The sequence below is a fragment of the Galleria mellonella genome, unplaced genomic scaffold, assembly GCF_026898425.1.
Source record: "Galleria mellonella isolate WM207_F2 unplaced genomic scaffold, CSIRO_AGI_GalMel_v1 utg99, whole genome shotgun sequence".
Classification (NCBI taxonomy): Eukaryota; Metazoa; Arthropoda; class Insecta; order Lepidoptera; family Pyralidae; genus Galleria; species Galleria mellonella.
In genome coordinates, this window is record NW_026442184.1 from 3,246,175 (window position 1) to 3,268,309 (window position 22,135).

A 22,135-nucleotide genomic window follows, 5' to 3' on the forward strand; every position below is an offset into this window, starting at 1 on the left:
TATATATATATATTTTTTTTTGTTTAAAAGCCGTGCTCATTTCGTTCATGTCATCGTTTGTTATTTTTCGTTACAAATAATATAGACACAATATTTTTTTTTTAATATATCAAATTATTATATAAAATATTTATTCATTATGATTTAAGAAAATATTGATATTAAAAATATTACTCTAGATACCTAATCAACTGCTGTAATCATGGTTTATTGTATAAACATAATTTGCAATAATTTATTTATATTAATTATATTTTAATGTAATAACTGCCGATTTAATTTACATGTAACTAGATCGAGTGACTGTGACGCAAGCAGGCTCGTACTCATGCCATAGCCACTCATGACTAAGGATCACAAATTGATTCTGAAATTAGTCGAGCTTTTTTAACCTAATTACACGTAAATTAAACCGGTGGTTATTACACTAAAGTATTTATATTCAGTAAATATGTATAGCTTAATCAAACACCAGGGTTTCTAAGAACGTTAGAGCAGTTTCTTCGAATTATTAGTTTAGTGTTAATAGATGAATAATCAACTGTGTATGTAGAAATTGTGCGCATAGCTAGACTGTCAAGCATCAATTAGATTTATTACCTATGCATTAATGTGTGACAGGTAAAAGAACTATTAAAAATAACTATTAAGTGTTGAGAAATATGTGGTAATTATTGCCATAGTAGGTAATGTGGTATTTATATTATTATACTATGATTCATCATATCTGCTTTTAACTATCCACTGCTGAACATAAGCTTCCCACTTGAGGGACTTTGCCAGTAATTGCCATGCTTGGCAGGCGGATTATCAACCGCAGTTAGACTTTGGAGATGTTTTAAAAGGTTTTTTTTTATTTCTATACTTACATACATATGAATATTATTAATACCTACTAGTGACTGCAAAGCTAAGCCGATCGACTCGCAGAGACACGAGTTTTTAATCCATTTCAAACAGGAAGTTCTCAATTCCGTTCTGTTTTTTGTTTGTTACCTCATAACTCCGTCAGTTTTAAACCGATTTGGATTTTTTTTTTTATCTGAAAGGAAATACTTATAGATTATTCCCATAGAATTTTTATCAAAATAGCTTTAATAGTTTAGTTTAAAAGTCAAAATTACTGGGTTTGTCACAATTGAAGTAAATTTTTTTTAACACCGTCTTAAATTATAAATATATTAGAATTATACAGCGTGGGACTGGATAACAATAGAGAATAAATCTATACTCGTTTAATTGTCTATTTTGAAACGAACGGAGAAAAAGTTTTAATATATTTATAAAAAGGCAGGCTGGCCAAGCTGCAAGCAACACAGAGTTTTTTTTTAATGGATGATAATGGTATGGTAACTTCGCCTGCGCTTACAGTATACTCTGGCGGGGCACCAGTGAATAATAATAGATGAGGATGAAAAGGCAGGTCAGTTAGACCATCGTGATAAATTTACTTGGAATTGAACACGATGGTTTCCAGGGAGAACCGCGTGGAGGTCGACCTGACAGGGTGTATTGCTAGTAATGGGGCTACTAGTCCCCATTACCGAGAATCCCTTCTCCCACAGCAACACAGAGTTTGTAGACACTATTTGAATGATCTAAACTTTTAGTGTCTAGAAACTATTACCTCGATCTCACATTCAATTGATATTATCATGCTTAAAACTTTCTTCCGTTACTGCACTACATTCGCGTATTTTTTTTAGTCTAGACCAGCCAGTTATATGTTCTACTTTTGTTTTTTTGCTCTTTTTATGTGCTAAGATCGTTAGCGATTCGATTGCGTCTGTAAACCGTTAGAGTAGTTTATTAAAATATGTTTGCCTACAACAACAGTTGTTTCAAAATGTTCTCCTTTCCGCTGCCAAGTCGCTGAATATTTGAACGGTCGATTGTCGTTGAGTCTACATTGCAATACGGCTCTGAATAATTTACATGCACTTTGCGGGACATCCACTCGCTTGCAGTCAATGTAGAGAATAATGTTTCTATAATTATTTATGAATTATTTTTATAAATAGAATTATTTTGTTTACCTAATTCTGCCACTATTATATTAGTAGTATGTGTGTGAGTACCAACACTGACAAACTGACTACCACTGTTACTACCAACTTAAAAGTTCCACAACCTTCCATATTAAATAGTCTAATTAATCTCCGATTGCCATTTTGTTCACGCACGTTGTCGCACGTTGTTGCACGATACGTCTTTTACTTCTAAACGAGGCATCTTCAGGCAAATTATTAGATCGTTGCTCGGAGCTTGGTCAGTAAGGTAGTCGGAGATTCGCCTGTTCCTTAAGCTAGGATAAGAGGATGTTGTTAAGAGGAACCAGGAACATCTTAGAGCACAACTCAGAACACCTTGATTTTTTTTTATACAACTTATAATGGCAAACAAGCTGACGGCCCACCTGATGGAAAGTAGTAACCGTCGCCTATAGACATGAGCAGTACCATGGACATAACAGAGTATACTGTTTCGCCCATGATACCCCCCATGCGTTGCCATTCCTGAGGACTCAGATGTTATTCCTCTGTACCCTGTAAATTCACGAATGGAACAGAAGTAAAGGAAAGCAATCGAGTTTGGAACAAAGTCTCCCTCTGGTCAGTTCAGAAAAGTTCGAGTAAAGAAGGTCAGAGGAAGATCTATGTAGTTTGCTCTCAATCTAGCCATCCAAGTACTTTCCAAAAAGAAAGATCTTTAAAAGGTATTAAAATAGTTTTTGCACTGCCCTTGTAAATTAAATATCGATCTTTTGTAATTGAGGCTATACTAGTTAGTATAATGTTAAAGTGGGTCGCGTTATTGTCATGCTTTTTTCTAGGCTGTAATTTATATAATAATATAATAGTAACTTCGTTGAGGTCAACAATCTTGTTTGGCAACTGAAAATTTCTTCCGAAAATTTTAATAACGATAGATAGTGATTCTATTATTGAAACCACTTCATTGAATTAGTATTAAATTGTGGAAAATTCTTTATCACTTCTTAATAATTAGTGTAAATCCAAAAAAATATAAAGACCCCCATATGATAAATATGAATTGCAAAATATCCTATGATACAAAATTTCATAAAAAAAAAGAAAAAATATATATTTAATTGGAAATATTTGAATTTAGAACGCGCAATCGTGTTTCTGTAGATGTAGATTTTGCTGCACAACCATTTTATGTTCCACAGAAAAGAACAATAATTTTAATTTACTTAAAATATGGGACCATCTCCGGGATAGACCTAATCGATTACAAAAAGTTCTATGTTCAATTATTTTAAGTATAGTGTGTTTAAGAAATATCACCACGTCTGTATTCTATGCATCTTACTAATAATTGTAAGATTGTAAACACACGATGTCTGTATATGGGAGATATAATGGGTCTTAATGAGACTACCAAATGCCAAAATAATAAGTTTTAGAAATTTTGTCTGTTGTGCTTGTATTGTGAAAACTACTGCGCCAATTTGTATGTGGTTTTCACGGTTGTTTTATGAAGGTCTAACTTAAAATCTGGTGTATGTTTCAACCTGAAACTCTACCTAGACGTCATCTGTTTCATTAGTCTCCTTACTTTTTGAAACCGAAAGTACAAAGTAGCAGTCAAAAAGCTAAGAATACTTAGTTACTAAATAGGAATGAGAATAATGAGTTAATAATAGTAAATAGCCATATAGCTCCCGGCATAGAATAGGTCACCCCTTTCTTTACCGTGAGTGTCGTAAGAGCCAACTAAGGGATGGACAGCAGCATCCCTCTTAAAACATTACCAAAAGCCAAACTGCGGTTGCCAATCTACCAAATGTAGCAATTACAGGTTAAACCCCCCTTATAGGGGAGGCTATGTTAATATCCATTTTGTTAAATGGCTGTTTTTTTTTTGCGGAAGAAACTGGTTGTTGTGTAGCGATATGTATAGAGACAAGTATTAGTCGCGGTCGCTTAGCTAGAGTACCTAGGTAAACTAGGCTAGTGGCACATGCCTAGGACCACGTCTCTAATGTAGCACATGGAGGCTGCCGTGTCGAGATATTGATGCAGGGTTGTGGTTTACAAGTTGGCAGATACAGATAGTTCTTATCTGATATTTTCGTTAAAACTCATTAAACCGTATTATTCTTAGAGAATAATTATTAATAACGGTTTAAAATTTGGCAAAGTTTTAATTGTGGCAATACCAGTTATTTTAATTTAAAAACTAAACCACTGAACCAATTTTGATAAAATTTGTATGTGATAAATCTGTAAGTTAATCCTTTCAGATAAAATAAGAAATTTCTAAATCCAATTATAGCTAATGGAGTTATGAGGCAATAAACATAAAATTACAACCGAATTGAGAACCTTTTTGAAGTCGGTTGAAGAGAGACTGCGAACAGAAGACTCCTTGTTGAATACGCTTAAAAATCACTACATCCGGTTTTCAGTTGTTTTTCTAAAGATTTCACTTCAAATCTGGTATATGTTAATATTGCAATACGCCATCTAAATGTAAAATTACCTTGTTTCAATAAATGTAGGAAAATTCTAGTATTGTATAAACTTAAATTATGAAAAAAGGCCGCGTGGAATTTATTATTGTTATCTAAGTTATTATTGATATTATTAATATTCTTTATTGCACTAAAACATACAGTAATAATAATAATTAGAAGCAATGGAAGCAAAGGTGAACTTATCTCTAAAAGAGATCTCTTCCCGTCAACCTAACACAGTGGTATAGGAAGTAGTGAGTGGGCAGCAGTAGTGCAAAACAGAAATCAAAACAATAATAATAAATATTCATATATTATATACAAGTTATTGAGTTGATTGAATAGAGAAAGCTAAGCTAGATTTGTAGACAGATACCGCAGTTTAACAGTTTGTTGTACGTAGAAAAAAACCCACTGCAGTCTCGCTAAAACTAGTTTTTTACGCTACTAGAAATGGCGAACAAGCTGACGGCTCATTTGATGGAAAATGGTAACTGTAGTCAACAGTTAAGAACAGCACCATAAACAATATGGAGTGTAGTGTGACAACAAGGGTATACGTGTAACTTGCTCTTTTATGAGGATTAAACTTTTAACTCGCTCTTTTAACAATGTCTGTATTTACTCCATTAGGAATTACAGCTGTGAACCTAATTTTTTTTTATTTTAAATTAGTTTCTTGCCCGCTACTCTATATGTGGATTTCAAAAACAATAAAACCAGTATAGACAACTTATAGATGATGTATCGAAATAATTATTTATTATTTACTAGATTTTAAGTTACACTTTCAGGAACAAAACAGTGAAAATCGCTTAAAATTTTGTTTTGACTTCTATTGCTCTTATTAGGAAGCCAATTTTCTTAAATAACTCCCATGTACAGGCATCGTCCAGTTACAATTTTATTATATTGATAAGATTTTATTACATTTGTAAGATAGTAGTAAGGACAGCCCTAGCTATTACGTATTCCGTCGACGGGAACTAGTGACTTCGTGTAATGAATACTGAAGCTAGGTCAGATCCGTCTAGGCATACCTTTTTTTTTTTACCTATAACAACAATAAGTAGACGAAGTAAAGTTGGTAAATCAGACTTCTTTGTTTATTTACAGAACATCATACAAGAACGGTTTAACTGTTCATGAACAGTTGGTCAATCTTATAACGTAATTGCTTAATAACTTAATAAGCGCGTGCGTATTATAGATCTGCAGTCTCTCATTATTTCATACTTAACATTTATGTGTGTATTTTATTATTATTATTTTCATTATTTATGATTATCTTCACATCACAATTTTTTTCTTTATGGAACAAAAAAGCTATATATAGACTTACGAGTACTATCGCAAGTTCTAAATTCAAATATTTTTAATTTTATGTGTCTGAAAAAACTGAAAACTCGACGTTTTGGAATCGACTCCTAGCAGCATATTTCTGAACAGACACTACGTTGTTAACTTCATAAAAAGAGCACTATTCCTTTCTAAAAGGCCAGCAGCAGACCTGTAATTCCTTCGGTGTTGCGAGTGCTCATGGGCGAGAATAGTCACTTACCATCAGGTGAGCCTCAGGCTCGTTGGCTCGTTTGTGTTATAAAAAAACACTTAATTGCAAAGTTTCATGTTTTGAACTAACCCAGCAGTTTTGGCTGTATGTTTGTCCAAAACGATCAATTTCTCTTCTATTTACAGTATTAAAATAAGTTGAGTATTATTTTTTGAAAGATTTTTAAAAAAATAATATATTACGATGTTATTCGAATTTCGATTTAATACTCGAAACAATAAAGATACAACCAAGTAAAGTTTATATAACATTTTAACCTTGAGTTTTTGCGCAGTTCTTAAATATTCGTTTGTAAATATACATAGAGATAGTATTCTGGGAGGTAAGTAATGATGAATTATACTAGCATTGTTCGGTGTTGCATAAATATAAATGACTAGTTTTAACTGGCTACAATTTGTCTTTTTTTGCAACTTCAATATGCAGATAATGGTGATAAGAAAAAAATGCTTATATTTTATTGAAAACTGTACAGTCATCAAAACAATGTGTTTATTATTAACTAGTTTTTTCGTCCGCTACTCGGTACGCGTGGACTTCACAAGTAGGTAAATTATTGAAATAAACCTATTTAAATGGCGTGTCAAGATAAAACATATGCTAGATTTTAAGTTTTTTTTAATGGATAATAATGGAATGGTAACCCTGCCTGCGTTAACGGTATACGCTGGCTGAGACTAATATGAGACTTACATGTGTGTCTGGCCCATTGTGGAGTCCACTGAACTCCTGGCGCCTGTCGCCCTAGGTAAGATCTAAACGAAAAAAGGACCACGAGAGTAAATCTTATCATCTTAATATAATCCAATTGGGGGTGATAGGGGGGTATATTTAGTAATGATAAATTCTAATTGTTAACAATGTAAGGTACATTATGACGATCAGGTCAACCTCCACCGATCCTTCTAGAAATATTCATGTCTATAGGTGACGGTTACCACTTTCCATCAGGTGGGTCGTTAGCTTGTTTGCTATTCTAAATTACGTCAAAAAAGTTAATTTATAATGAATTTGCAATGATAGGTGGTTAATCGACTTGGCCTTACCTAGGCGAGTTTACCATTCCAATAAATATACAGTCGAATTCAGATTATTTCTTTTTGGAATGGTTACAACAAAATTGATGATTATATACAGTTGCGCCGAGCAATATTAACCTTGCGTTTTAGCTGCAAAAACTGCTCTTACACTGCAGACGGGTTTAGACTAGGCCAAACGAGTCGACCTTGTCAAAATTGTAATCACCGTTCTGTAACAAATCTTACTTGCTAAGGTCGGACGAGCGGCACAGCAGTCAAAAATTGTATTAGGCTGTCTTTGTTCTTGTTGTTTATTATTTTTCGTTAAGTAAATAATGTAGTTTAATATTTCAATGTATTGTCTGAGAGGAAATTAAAGAGTTAGAGAAAGGTGGCTCATAAAAGAGATAGATTAGTTCTATTATTCTGTAATACTGGGATCGATTCTGAAATGCTTAAAAAAATGTTCTAAATCTGTGTCTAAAATTTTTTGTTAATGTCACAGTGAAGTCTTTACTCTAAGAACAAATTTTTAAATGTAATTTAGTTTATAATGGTTTATAAAATATCGTCTAAATATCAAATTAAAACATTCAATTAATATATAGGTTTAGAAAAGTGTCGCCTCAGAATCGACTCCCTCCGAAATGTGTTTGTATTTTATGCGAAGGCAGGAGTATCAGCTAGTTTTCTGTTTATCTTCCAATTTGTCGCTAAACACGTATTTTCATACACAGAACATGACGTGAATAATTATTATGTACTTATAGTTTAATTTTGTGTTTATCAAGTTTCTATATTTTGTGTGCAAATATTTCTACAGTACTCGCACACACGTTAAATATCAAACATTTCACACAAATAGCTCCTCTTTATATATACATATATATGTATATTTATATTGTTACATATATTTACATTAATGATTACATTCATGTTAATTCTAATGATAAATATTATGTGTGAAATGATTTTTGACGATAATATGCTAATGGACTTTACAACGTCCAGGATTTTATATTAGAGAGTTTTGTATTTACATATATATGTATAATTATATATTGTGACTTCACTTTGTTTGCATCGAGATCTGTATCATCTCTTGCTGATTAAAAATTATTAATTAACTAGCTTTTACTTGTGACTGCGTCCCCGTGACCGAGGTATGTTCATTGAAAGGGGGAAAGTAACCTATGTCTTTCACCATCCCATATAGTTTATTATTATTTATTATTGTGATTATTACTATTAAAAATTATAATTTACCGTGTAATAATAATATTTGTATGCTCAATGACGGTAAAACATGGCGCTTTACACATTAGACAACATCAAATTTATAACTGTACATATGTTTATGCAAATAAATGATTGATTAGTACGTGTGTACTTTAAACTTCATAGTCATTGTTTAAGTCGTTATATATTTATAATATTGGTTACTATTTTAATATTTCCCAATGATTATTATTTAAAGAGTGTTTAGAGTGCGAACCAGATCATCTTACCATAAGATTCTTTCTCTCTGTAATAGCCTCCGACTTTGTGCTGAGTAATGTGTTTTGTTTCTTTATTCTCCTGTCTGTATAACGGATTGTGTCCTGATAAATTGTTTGATATAATGCCCCTAGCTACCATTTATTATTGCACCGCTCATCATCAATAAAGAATTCATCCTCACATCGTAGTACCTACATGGTTACGCGCAGTTTAAAGGATTTTTTTAATGGCATTCCATGATCTAGGTGTCTGATCTGTGTATCACAGGAGAAGCTTCCTGTTGAAATTTTCCCTACAGTAGATAGTGTTTTCAAAAAAGACATAATAAGGTTTCTTAAGAGTCTGCGGCATGCACGTGTCACTTCTGATATTGCAGCCGTTCGTATTCTACTGTAATCGTGTACAATCATACGAACCATGCACATGCTATGCTTTTTTTAAATCTATTAAAAAAAAAGTTCTTTACTCGGTTGTATTTATTTTGTTATAAACCGATTTGGATTTTTTTTTAACTGAAATACAGATTGGTCGCACAGAAATTTTATTTAAATCGTTTCAGTAGTTTCGTTTTGAAATTGAAGTAACTGGTTTTGACACAATTGTACTCTTTTTTTTTTGGAACACAATTTTAAATTGTCTTTTACCATTTCTTACTGCTTGTGTATAACCATTTATAACACTTTATATTGTCCAAACCTTAACCCCCTTAATGCCGCAGCAGTAATAAGTACTAGACTATACGAGTGTGCGAACTGTTTATAACTTGTATTTAGGACGGTCGCAAACTGCCCGGAATTTACCCACGATATGCCAGAGACACAACTCGACTATTGGTCGTAACGTAAATTCTCAAAGTCCAAACTGTAATGACCACGAAATTGTAATCCAAAATTCCAAATCTTTGGAATCAACTTCCAGCAGCAGTATTTCCGAACCGATACGACAACATAACCTTCAAGAAAAGAGCATATTCCTTTTTAAAAGGCCGGCAGCACACCTGCAATGCCGTAGGTGTTGTGGGTGACCATGGGCGGCGGTAGTCACTTACCATCAGGTGAGCCGCATGCTCGTTTGCCCCCTGTGTTGTAAAAAAAACATATTCGTAAGACCTCTCGTGCTCATTAATTCTCAACTCGGATACCGCTAGGGTTTACACATATTCGATGACTTGTGATATTGGAATATTCGGTTTAATTTAGAATAATATTCGAATATGCAGTATGGTGGTGGTTGAACAAAATGATGGCGGGCTTCTTGTAGCGCCCGATCTGTTCAAGAATACTGCGATGAATTGTTGTTTTTATCTATATGAAGTTTGTGATAGTCATTATATTCACCCACATATAGTTTTATTGTTAATTAATTTTTTATTTTAAAACAGTAACAGCTGAGTTTTATGCCCGTACTTCTCAGCTGAAATTATATTCCGAACTGGGCGGTAGATTCATAAAAAATTAATATTCAAAAATGCTTATAACGACGTTTACTTGAATAAAAGAAATTTGTCTTTATTTTATATTATTCCAGAAAAAATATGCTTTATAAATAACTAACAGTATCCCGTGGCTTCGTTTGCGCGAATTAGTATATAATGAAGTATCCTATAGGTTAGAATATAATCTATCAGTTAACCAAATGAAACAATTCTTTCTTTGACGGTGAGGCAAAAAGAATTTAATACTGCAATACAATGTCATTAAGAGATTAAGCAATTGCATTGTTAGAATGCCATATCACTGGCAAACTCGAGTGCTTTATCTACATTTATTAACAAACAATGTGTTTACGTCACCATATGAACAGCACCATTCAGAATGTATTAGCTAATTGCATAAATGTCAATGTCTGTATTGAAAATTGTAAAGTTTTTGGCGGGCTGATAAAATAATGAAAGAATATATATGATCATATTGATATTTCGGATTTGTTTATTGTGATTTCGAAACAGTGTTTGATCAGTGATAATGGTCATTTTCCTCCACTAACTTGACAGCTGAACGTGTCGTGTTATGGGAGACTCAACGCCATTAGGGTAGGCAGAAACAATGGAACGCCAAATGCTTCGATTCAAACAAACCTCTTTCGCTTCTTCCACATTCATCAATCTTTTCATACACGCTCGCCGGTTACGGGTACTTTTAATTTGGCCCTTCTTCAGCACGTCGCCTATTTGGTCGACATATGTCCGTCTAGGGCGGCCCCTACCGACATCTCTATTCATTCTTTTTTTACCTATATTTGTTTAAAAAAAAAAATAGTTTCACTGGTAGAACGTAAAAGGATACATATGATTTTAATTGACAAATGTGCATGGTTTTAGTTGGTCACGCACAGGCTTTTTAATGACCATGTAATTTTACATATAAATAAAACACATAATGTTAATAGAGACTTAAAAGAGTAACTCTTGAGTTTCTTGCGGTTTCTTTTCAGCAGATAACAACTTTCTGATACCTGCATTTATAATAAAATTATATTAAATAGTGATTGTAATTAATAGTGAGGTATATTTGAATAATGATGATAATGAATTTGAATTAAGGCCTGTACATTCAATTTCAGACTAGTTCATATATCATTAGTCATAGTATTCTGAAGAATAAGCTGTCTGCTTGGGTATCACTGTCCCATTTGTATTTCTGCCTTTAAGCAGTGTTTGCATCACTGTGTTTCGATTTGAAAGGAAATAATTAAATTGTTTTCCACAAAAAAAACCGACTTCAATTGGGGCTAAATCAGTAATTTTTATTGAAAATTAGTGATTTAGTCATTTTTATATAAAATAATATTTTGATAAAATTTCTATTAGACCAATCTGCATATCCTTTGTGATAGAACAATATTTTTCCAAATCAGTTTACAACTGACAGAGTTACGAGGTAACAAATATAAAAAGATAAAAAATGGCGGTAGGGATAAAAAAATTTAGGGCGTCTACTAGTACGAAAATAAACGTGACTCAACAACAAAAGAATAGAATTTAATTACAATAAAAGGCACTCAAAAATTGGCACACGTGAAACATCAATGGATTGACACAATACCGTTATATTGTTCCATTCATTTCCTTAACGAGGTTAAAGTTCAAGTTACGGCCCGGTGTGACAGCAGTCGTCCTAACAGGCTTTGTGACGGTCACCTGAACACGTATTACAAGATAAACCAGACGCACCGACACCGTGAAGGACTCCGCTGACGTCACTCGTAACGTATACCTAAAGAGTAATGTGAAATAGATTATAGTAATTTGAGAACATCAAGACTGCGAGGTATTCTTTACATGATTGGTCTTTTGCCGTCTTTATACAATGACGTTGTTGATAAATTTGTTTGGTGTAAACGTTTTCAGCATGACCATAATGACCTAGTATCATATTGTGTCATCATTATTGTCGCAGTCAGCCTTATGCGGTCCACTACTGGACATAGATCTCTCCCAAGACACGCCATTTAGCATCTTCGATGAGATCTTCGGCTCATCGCTGTCAATTATTACCGGCATCCTTCCGTATGTCGTCGTTTCACCTAGTCGCAATTTGTCCCACACACCACTTGCAGATTCATGGTCTCCACTCCAGAACAGTTCTACGATATATAAGAGCGATGTAACGATGTAATCTGTTTAGACCCAATGATAAAAAAATATCATGAAAATATTTTAATTTTGAACAGTTCTGTTACAAAAAATCAGCTATCCGAGTATATACTTTTTGTTATTGTTTATATGTAATTTTCCTAAAAGTCTTGAGTTAGCGATGTTATATATATAGACAGGTTATTATTAACTTATTTAGGAGCCCAGTTCTAAAACCAAAACTACTGTACCCATTTAAAATTATAATATTAATATTGGTACTGTAACTTAACAAACTATATTTGTTTTTACGAATAAAAAAATTTCATTTCATATAAATGGAAGACTAGCCAGTCAGATACGACGAAATTATAATTTTTTAGTCAAATTGACCACGGAACCATAAAATGTATAGTACGAGTCTCTATTAACCGCAGAGATTCATTTAAATCCACGCTTCGTTTCGTTCAAAACACAAAGGAAGCCTTTGTTTGTCTCTCCAAAAACAATAAGAAATTTCGCAAACCGCAAACCGGGACTGAAATAGGCAAACCGCAAATCAACTATGAAATATAAACTGCTGTGTTACTTGTATTACTATGCCTTGATGCGGAGACTATACCTGATTGATGGTCTAATCTTTATTGAAATTTTTTTTTTAATGGATGATAATGCAATGGTAACCTCGCCCGCGCTATCGGTATACGCTGGCGAGGCATCAGTGAGAGATGATAGGTGAGCATGAAATGGAATTCAGCACGATGGTGTCCAGGGGGGACCACGTGGAGGTTGACCTGATTGGGTATATTGTTAGCAACGGTAGTCCACATTACTAACAATCCCCCCTCCCCTCCCTTATTGAAAATATTAAAAAAAATGTTTTAAGAAAAGTATTAAGTGTAAATGGTTATAAGAGAAAGACGAATGATGATATGGCCAGAAAAGGCGTGGTAAAATGGTTGCAAATAGAGATAGATGAATGAAAAAGGAAATTATATCTGCCGATCTTAAAATAATTGGAAGAGGGTCAGAAAGGTGTTAACAATTAGTGAAGGCGTTCACTTGTTTTATTTGATGGTTTAAAAAACGCAACTCTGATCAAACGTAGGCACTATAGTTTTTACAATAGGGGAAAGTGGGGGAATTGGGAACACTTAACTTCCAACGTCCAAAAATAATAGAAAAAAGTCTTAGATATAGCAACTTTTATTAGAATATAAACTTTACTTATCTATCTACTTATCAGTTACAGAAAAACTCTCAAGAATCAATGTTTCATTAGAAATTATAACGAAAACAAAAAACGTTGTCGTTTCTTTTTACCCGATACCCTATGGGGTAATTGAGATCATCCCGAGGGGTAAATGGGAACGGTATGGGGTAATTAGAAACGACACAATTAAATCTTTATAATAAACTATAGTTTTTTTGGTTGGCACATATCACACACGTACCCTAGACTAGTCTCGCCAGCAGTAGATTTTTCATGTGCCCAGAGTTTACAGATGACGCACATAATCCAATCCTCTGTCGGCGGAGATTCATATTTTTCGTTGCACATTATACAATAAAACTCTTCTTCGAACTTATTTTTCTTTTTTAAATTTTTCCCTCCTTTACCCTTGATTTTTGGATTGGATTGCCTTGGATTTTTTTTTATGGTTTTAATGTTCTTTTTTAGTGTTTTATTCGGAACTTTTTCTTTTTTGGCTTTTCTCTCATTTTGTTTTTTTCTGCTTTCCCGCAAGTTCAATTTTTATCGGTGAGCTGGATAAAATTTGAGAATGTCTCTTATTCTGTCGCACAGAAGTGGTTTTTGTTTTAGGAATGATAGGCACATTAATGATTTCGGCAAGAGGCACAGTTTACATTTTACATTACATTGTGTTTTGTTTGGATAATTTTTAGTTGATCAAAAAACAGATTCACTTCGGTGACGTTTAAAGCCGTTATTCTATTAAGTGAAGTAGCTTCTGGTATCCGTAAACTGATGGAAGGATGTCGAGATATGAAGCCATAGTACCAGTCTTTCCCTGCCAGCTGGGTTTCTTTGTTAAAATTGTGTTTCAGCTTATTAGCTTCAGCAAATCGAAAAGCAATTCTACGTAATGAACTTGGTGTTATTCCATAAAAAGTCTTGCAGCAATCAAGTATATATTTTTCTAGCTGGTCTTCTTGTTCTCTATTAAATACAGCAGATCGACCTTTTTTTAGTGTCTTGACTTTGTTTTGTTTTAATTGTTTGAATAGTGTTGATTTTGGTATTGAATATTTGGTAGCAGCTTGGCCTAATGTGAGCTTCTTATTTCTAACATCTTCAACTGCATGGCGAAGGTCTTCAATTTTGTATTTCGATTCAGGCTTTCGTGTATAGTTTCGAGACATCTAAAACAATTTTTAAAGTTAAAACATTTTTACATAATTAACCAGCAGCACTAGGGGTAAACTGAGAACGCGAGAGGTCATTGAAAACGTTCCCAATTACCCGCCTGATGCCATTCCCAATTGCCCAAGGTAGTCAATATATATCAAAATGGCCGTCATCCTCAATAGTATTTTTGATAACCTTCAATCACGTAGGGTTTGGAAGCAGATAGTACATGCATGATAATAACAAAATATAGTGCCTTTGAATTCAAAAATATGATAGTTACACCTATTATAAGACACGACAAAAATTATAAAAGAAATGCAAAAAACATTGTTCGACTTACCGTGACAGGGTACATGTGGCCTTTCACTCTTACTATTTGGTGTACACTTAGGGGCGCTGGATGCGTCTGTTGAATAAGCGCGGGACGGTGTAAAGTGGGGGGAAGTATTATTTACCTAGCTGTTCCCAATTACCCGCCGTTCTCAATTCTCCCACTCTCCCCTATATGAGTAGAAAGTTAATAGCGTTATATGAGAAAATTAAATAAATACGTTGTATATAAGTAATACCAATAATAGTTTTTTCTCAAACATGCTTGGAAATGTGAGCATTATTTTGACAATCTTCTTAGAGATAAATCAAAATTGCCGTACTGGCCAGATACATGCGGGCAGCGGCCGGCAAAAGTTGTATGAAAATCCATATCTGTCGTGTTTTGTGGCCAGATAAATTATTATGTAAACTCATATCTGTCCTGTAATTTAAAAATGGAATGACTTCGAAACATGGCTACCAAGGAGGTAACTAATAAAAGGTTTTATTTATATTTCATTCTGGCTTGCAAATAGAAAGCAGTTTATTAAAAAAAAAAAAACAAAGGAACAAAATGGCGCGTGAAAAATTATTATTGTTCGTTATTCGTCATTGAACTTAAAAAGTGTTTATGATTTCCGCGATATATATATATATATATATATATATATATATATATATATATATATATATATATATATATATATATATATATATATATATATATATATATATATATATATATATATATATATATATATATTTTTATAAAAATTTGTGAAATTATTTATGGTACACCTTTATACACCATAGCTTCATACTTGCCATACATACACTACATAAATGTACTTTTCGACAGTCGCATATAAAATTGCCGAATTTAAAACGTGAATATGAATGTTAATTAATCGTTTGTTTTTTGTTTTAGTTATTAGTAATTTTTACGTTCCATACCTTTTGTCATTATCGTATCAGCCGTTAACTGATCACTGCTGAACGTAGGCCTCCCCCAATTGGGTGGTTTTGCCAGCAATTGTCACGCTTGGCAGGCAGACTGATAACCTCACTTAAGCTTTTAGTGGTGTTGTAAGATGGAAGCTGCTGCTTATCTTTCGACCATAAGCTTAGTCGCCTCTTACGACACCCACGGGAAAGGAAGGGATGGCTCACTTTATGCCGGGACCACACGACGTATACCTTTTGTATAAAGGTTAATTAATCTAATTAGTATTATTCTATTAAATTATACATATTGGGAGCATATTTGGTGACTGTAAAGCTCATCCAGTTGATGAAATAAATAAATAAATATATGTTACTGTACTGATGCTTTCCTTAGTGAACGTATTGGGAAACTGTTGACGAAATAAATGAGTAAAATAAGCCTGCAATTAATCTCATTATGAACACATGACCAGGATAATGGAGATGTTCAAATTAATTATATTTAATTAAGTTATCAACTGTATACAATTGTACGGTTTGCAATAAAATGCATATTTTATTGTTTCTGCTTCGACGTAAAATAAACAACATTACAATTATAACAATATGTATTTATGTACCTGATACTTGTAATGACAATGACAACATTATTACTGTTTCATTTGCGTCATTTCATCGCCCCTGCACTGTTCATTTACGCTACTAGGAGTGCATAAATTCGAGTTGCTTTCTGCAACCGGCTACGTGCACATTTGCACAACCGGTCACCGCTCCGCCCGCTGCGGGCATGCACCGTACCGCACACAGCATTGAAAATTACGTCATGTATTTTATTTGGCCTTATGTGGTAGAGTTGCACGTTTGTACGTATAAATAGCGGTCGGTAAGCCACTTAGAACGTCTACGTATTTCTGCTCGCCTGGTACCTCGAGTGACTGCAAGGATTGAAAAGGACCCTTTGTAAAGTTTAATTTTAGAAGTAAGTTAAGTTCATTGTTTACCGAGGGAAGAAAGTAACCGATTACCAACCAACCGTTTCAACGTTTGATGTCCGAGTTGAAGGCATGGGCGTGAAATTGCATTAAGTTGTGAATTATAACTTTTTACCGGCTGATACATTGTCCTTTAAACCAGTTTAAACCCTTTGATATAGAAAAATACCAAGATGGTCTGAGATTGAAAAGAGTTTGTTTTGTTTGTAACCGCTTTAATGGCTAAACCAATCATAATAAAATTTTGTGTACACGTATTATTTGGGATAGAGGTCATAGGCCAACAAAATTTACCCGGGCATCCAAAATATCCTGGTCACGCACAAATAAAAGCTACAAAATAAATATTTATTTCAAAGCTTTGTACAAAAAAAAAATTATTATGAGCTTCGTTAAAATTACTTTGATCTAATTCTAATGGACTTGTATTTGCGTGCGATTATTCTTTATTCGTTGCGCGTTCATTATTATTCCGGGTTTATTCTGCGACCGGTTTTGCGGCATTAATTTAGCAATTTTTGGTAATGTCAAGTTCGGTATCGTGACCGCCGCTTGATAAGGTTATATTTGTATTTCTCCTTTCGTGAGCCATAAACTACATGTTACGTGAATTACGGTCGCGTTTGTCATTTTTTTTTTTTGACGATCAAGGCCTTTTCAAATCTCACGTGCACGTGTAAAATTTTCGGTGTCTAATTTCTTCTATATTTTTATGGTTAATGTAGATATATATATGTTTGTATGTTTTGTTTTCTGCATTTTTTGTATGTTACGCGATTGCGTTGCCAATTCTAAAGTGATTTTGATAATTCTTTTTTGAGTTTGATTTGGTAACATATATATTTCGTGATTGTTGAAGCTGTCGTTTTTCTTTTTGGAGCAAAACCTATTTGTTGCGAAGTATTGCTTCTATGTGAAAACAAACATAACCAAAATAAAAATAAAAGTATGTATGTTAATACACAATTGATATTGAATTCGTTAGCATCTTTAAGTGCAATATTCTAATAGCGAAATTCAACATTTTCATCGAAGATACATGAGCCGAAAAACAATAAAAAATTTAGAGCCTCCCACACTAACAAGTATTCTCAACCGACTTCAAAAAGAAGACTCTCAATATGGTTAAATAACCGACTTAATCATTTGATTAAGTCGGTTTTTTTCATGGAACACTTCTTTTTTAACTGTAACAAAACCAGTTATTCTGATCTATAAACTACTCGTAAACTACTGAATTATTAAAATTTAATCAGACAAATATCATCGTATCAGCCTTTAACTGTTCTTTGCTGAACATAATCCTTTCCCATGGGGGTTTTGCCAGTAGTTGCCATGCTTGGCAGGCGGATTGGCAACCGCAGTTCGGCTTTGAAGATGTTAAGAAGAACGCTGCTGTCCATCCCTCGCCCTCCCTTAGTCGACTCTTACGACACCCACGGGAAAAATAGGGGTGGCCTATTCTATGCCGGGACTACACGGCGACATTTTTATTTATGTATAATAATAATAATGTTAGTCAATGTCACATTATATCGTTGTTTTGTGAGAACAGATTATTTACTAGAGATAATTTACATACATGTGATAGGTTGATAATTAAAGAATAGTGCATTAAAGTGATAAGTTTTAAAGCACAATATAATATCGTGTTTATTCAATAAGACTTGTTTATACTATTTATCAGCGTTATCCGAGCATCGAATATGGCAGTGTTTACGAAACCAAGTTAATGGATACGCCATTAACATTGACCATTTACAAAGTGTTATAATTAATATATTTTTAATTAATTAAAAACAGGGACAATTACGCCTCGAGTGTATCGCGCTGTTGCTAATGAAAAAACAAGAAATTAATAAAAATTTAATTTTGAAATTGATCCTGTCAACTGATGTTTGTGAGAGCTTTTATGTTGCACAGAAGGACGAAGGTGATTGTCACTTAAATAAGTTAAACTGCACTGGCATTCGTTATAGAGCAGATGTTTTTTAATGGGTGATTATGGAATGGTAACCCCGCCTGCGCTATCGGTATACACCGGCGGAGAACCAGTGAGAGATGTCAGGTGACAATAAAAAGGCAGATCAGTTAGCCCATCGTGATGAATACACCTACAATTCAGCATGATGGTTTCCAATGTGGGGGGGGGGGGGCATGTAAAGGTTTTTTTTATACAACTCAGAATGGCAAACAAGCTGACGGCCCACCTGATGAAAAGTGGTAACCGTTGCTTATAGACTTGAGCAGTACCATGGACATAACAGAGTATACTTAATTACACTGGTCTACAAATTTTGACTTTAAAAAAGTATTGTTCATGGAAAGTAGATTTTTTTATTGATTTCCACGTACTAAACACAAAAATAATTAATAAACATTAAAATTAGTTTCCCTTATTTAGAAAAAAAAATAAGACGATTTTTGAAAAAATTTACAGAAATTATACAGTTTTTTTAATCATAAGTGGAATTTCGACGTGGTCTCTTCGCTGCCCTCTTATATTCTGCTTCTGGAATATCTCGACAAACAGTCCAGCAATAATCCGCCAACATTGAAACGTTCCAATGGCCTTGATATCGCTTTTCCATGTTGGCAATATCCTGATGAAAGCGCTCCCCATGTTCATCGCTTAAAGCCCCACAATTATCCGGAAAGAAATCCAAATGCGAATGTAAAAAGTGGATTTTCAAGGACATGTTGCAACCCAGTTTTTGGAATGATGATAACATATTTTCTATAAGTTCAGCATAGTTGTCACTCCTTTTATTTCCTAAGAAGTTTTTTGCAACAAGGCGAAAATCATCCCAGGCTTTTTTTTCTTTACCTTCTAGAACCGAGTCGAAGTTATCATCTTTAAATAAATTTCTTATTTGAGGACCTACAAATATTCCTTCCTTGACCTTAGCGTCACTTAATCTTGGAAATTTCTGGCGAAGATATTGAAAAGCAGCTCCATTTTTGTTCATTGCTTTTACGAAATTTTTCATCAGTCCTAGTTTAATATGCAATGGCGGAAGTAAAACATTTTGTGGGTTAACTAAAGGGTCATTTTTAACATTTTTTTGTCCAGGTTGAAGTGTCTGACGATGGGGCCACAACTTTTTTTTATAATGCTCTTTTCTATCACGACTATCCCATTCGCAAATGAAGCAACAAAATTTCGTGTAGCCTAATTGTAGTCCGAGCAGCAGAGCTACGACTTTCAAATCCCCGCAGATTTGCCATTGGTGTTTATCATACTTAATCCGCAACAGAAGGGTTTTCATGTTTTCATAAGACTCTTTCATATGGACCGCGTAACCAATAGGAATCGAAGGTAAAATATTTCGGTTATGTAACAAAACAGCTTTCAAGCTTAACTTCGAGCTATCTATGAAAAGTCGCCATTCATTCTGTTTATACGTAATTTTAAGAGCTTTCATCAAACCACTAACATCTATACAAAAAACTAAACTTTCAGCCATTTCAAAATATTGCGTTAAGTTTTTTTGTCTAGTACGGAAAGATGTAATATTCACACCACTTTCTAATAGGTTCCATTGTTGCAGTCTCGATCCTAAAAGTTCTGCTTTGTTCTTGGGCAAATCTAAGTCCCTTACAAGATCATTTAATTCGGCTTGTGTTATCCTGTGTGGCTGTGATGACGTACTAGGTACTTCGGATTCTGACATTGAAGAAATTGATGGTGAAGTAAGTGTAATTTCATCTTCCTCAATATGAGGACGTTTCGGAATCGGGTGAAGATTGCTGTGCGGCAGAGGACGAGTAGCCGATGGTACATTCGGATACACTATGGTTTTTTTCTTTTTTTTAGAAACACCCTTGCCTTTTCCAAATACATGGGTTGTCAGGCAGAAATAACAATCAGTTGCATGATTTGTCGATTCTCGCCACTGCATTGGCACTGCAAATCGAAATGATGGTTTTTTGCCATTCAGCCAATTTCTTAAGCCTGTAGCACACGGATTGCAACAAAAATGTGGAACCCAGCTTTTATCCTGATGTTTTATGCTTTCGTTAAAATAGTAATAATAAGCTTTTTTTATTGCAGGTGATATTGAACACTTTTGCTTATTAAATATCACTTCACCACAAATGTAACAAAAATTGTCGGAATTGTTTACACATTTTCGAGACATTTTGCTATAAATTATACGTATTTTTTTTTATTTTTAATACTTTTATCACTTAGTAATACAGATCACTTTAACTAAACATAATATTTTTAACATTCGATGCCGACTAAGTAAATATAATCAGCATTATCAAGTTCAGTGAGGGTAGAATCATTAAATTCGGAAAATGTCAAGTATTGCAAAAACTCAAACTAATAAATCACTTTCACTTGTCAATTTGTATTCAGCATGGGTAGTTGAGTAGAAATTTGTTAAAATTATTTCGAATACTTTTCCGTTGTAGACCTGTGTTATTATTGTAATTATGTATATTTATAATAAGTTTACTATTGTAATCTTTTGGAGGAAAGAATAAAGAGTATCTATCTATTTATCTATACTGGTTTGCCCATGATACCCCCCATGCGTTGCCATTCCTGAGGACTCAGGTGTTATTCCTCTGTACCCAGTAAATTCACGCCATATCCCACCCTTCAAACTGAAACACAGCCATGCAAACGCAACTGCTTCACGGTTGAAACACGAATGGGACAGAGGTACCCAAGCAATCGACTTTTGTACAAAGTCTCATACAATTCAGCATGATGGTTTCCAGTGGGGGGTGGGGGCATGTAAAGGTTGACCTGACAGGATATATTGCTAGCAATGGAACTGGTAGTTCGCATTACTAACAATCCCTTTCCTATAAAATGTATTGTCATTATACAAAGATCGCCAAGAGCGTATCACGCGATTGCAGATGCATCTGAAACTTTGCAGTTTGAATGTAAAGCGTAAGTAATGATCCCCGGGAGTATCATAATACAAAGTTATGTGACTACAGAAATATAACACATGCATTCCTACTGCTCAGCACAAATGGGTAGTAATGGCATGGTACATACGCGAGTGAAGCGTGGAATACGACTGGCAGTGAAGTAACATTGAATAAAGTTGTCGCTCTTTGAGGTGCTTACGTTGTAAAATCCTTTCCTTATGTAATCGTTAACAAGGGTTGAACATAGGAGTAATATCATATATGCGTGCTTCATTCAAAACTCGTTTATAATTTCCACTGTAGATGAAATGTTTGAGTTTACTTAGTCGAGAATTGAATCTGGGTTTTGTTTAATTATGCTAATATTAATAAATTCTGTTTCTTAATAACTAACTCAGAATCTAAATATGTAACTAGAGGAGTACCCCAGGGGTCAATATTGGGTCCACTTTTATTTACTTTGTATT

At 34.0% G+C, this 22,135-nt stretch overlaps 2 protein-coding genes across 2 annotated transcripts in view; one reads left to right on the top strand and one right to left on the bottom strand.

Moving 5' to 3' along the window:
* LOC113521408 (uncharacterized) overlaps positions 1–22,135 on the top strand; it is a 138,186-nt gene that overhangs the window by 70,432 nt on the left and 45,619 nt on the right. The window lies entirely within an intron of this gene.
* Positions 13,285–15,000, bottom strand: LOC128202470 (uncharacterized). The gene is made up of 2 exons (XM_052902940.1): positions 14,864–15,000; positions 13,285–14,534 (listed from the first exon to the last, which is right to left on the bottom strand). Exons 1-2 carry the CDS (start codon positions 14,876–14,878, stop codon positions 14,022–14,024), a joined length of 528 nt encoding a protein of 175 aa, XP_052758900.1. The 5' UTR covers positions 14,879–15,000; the 3' UTR covers positions 13,285–14,021.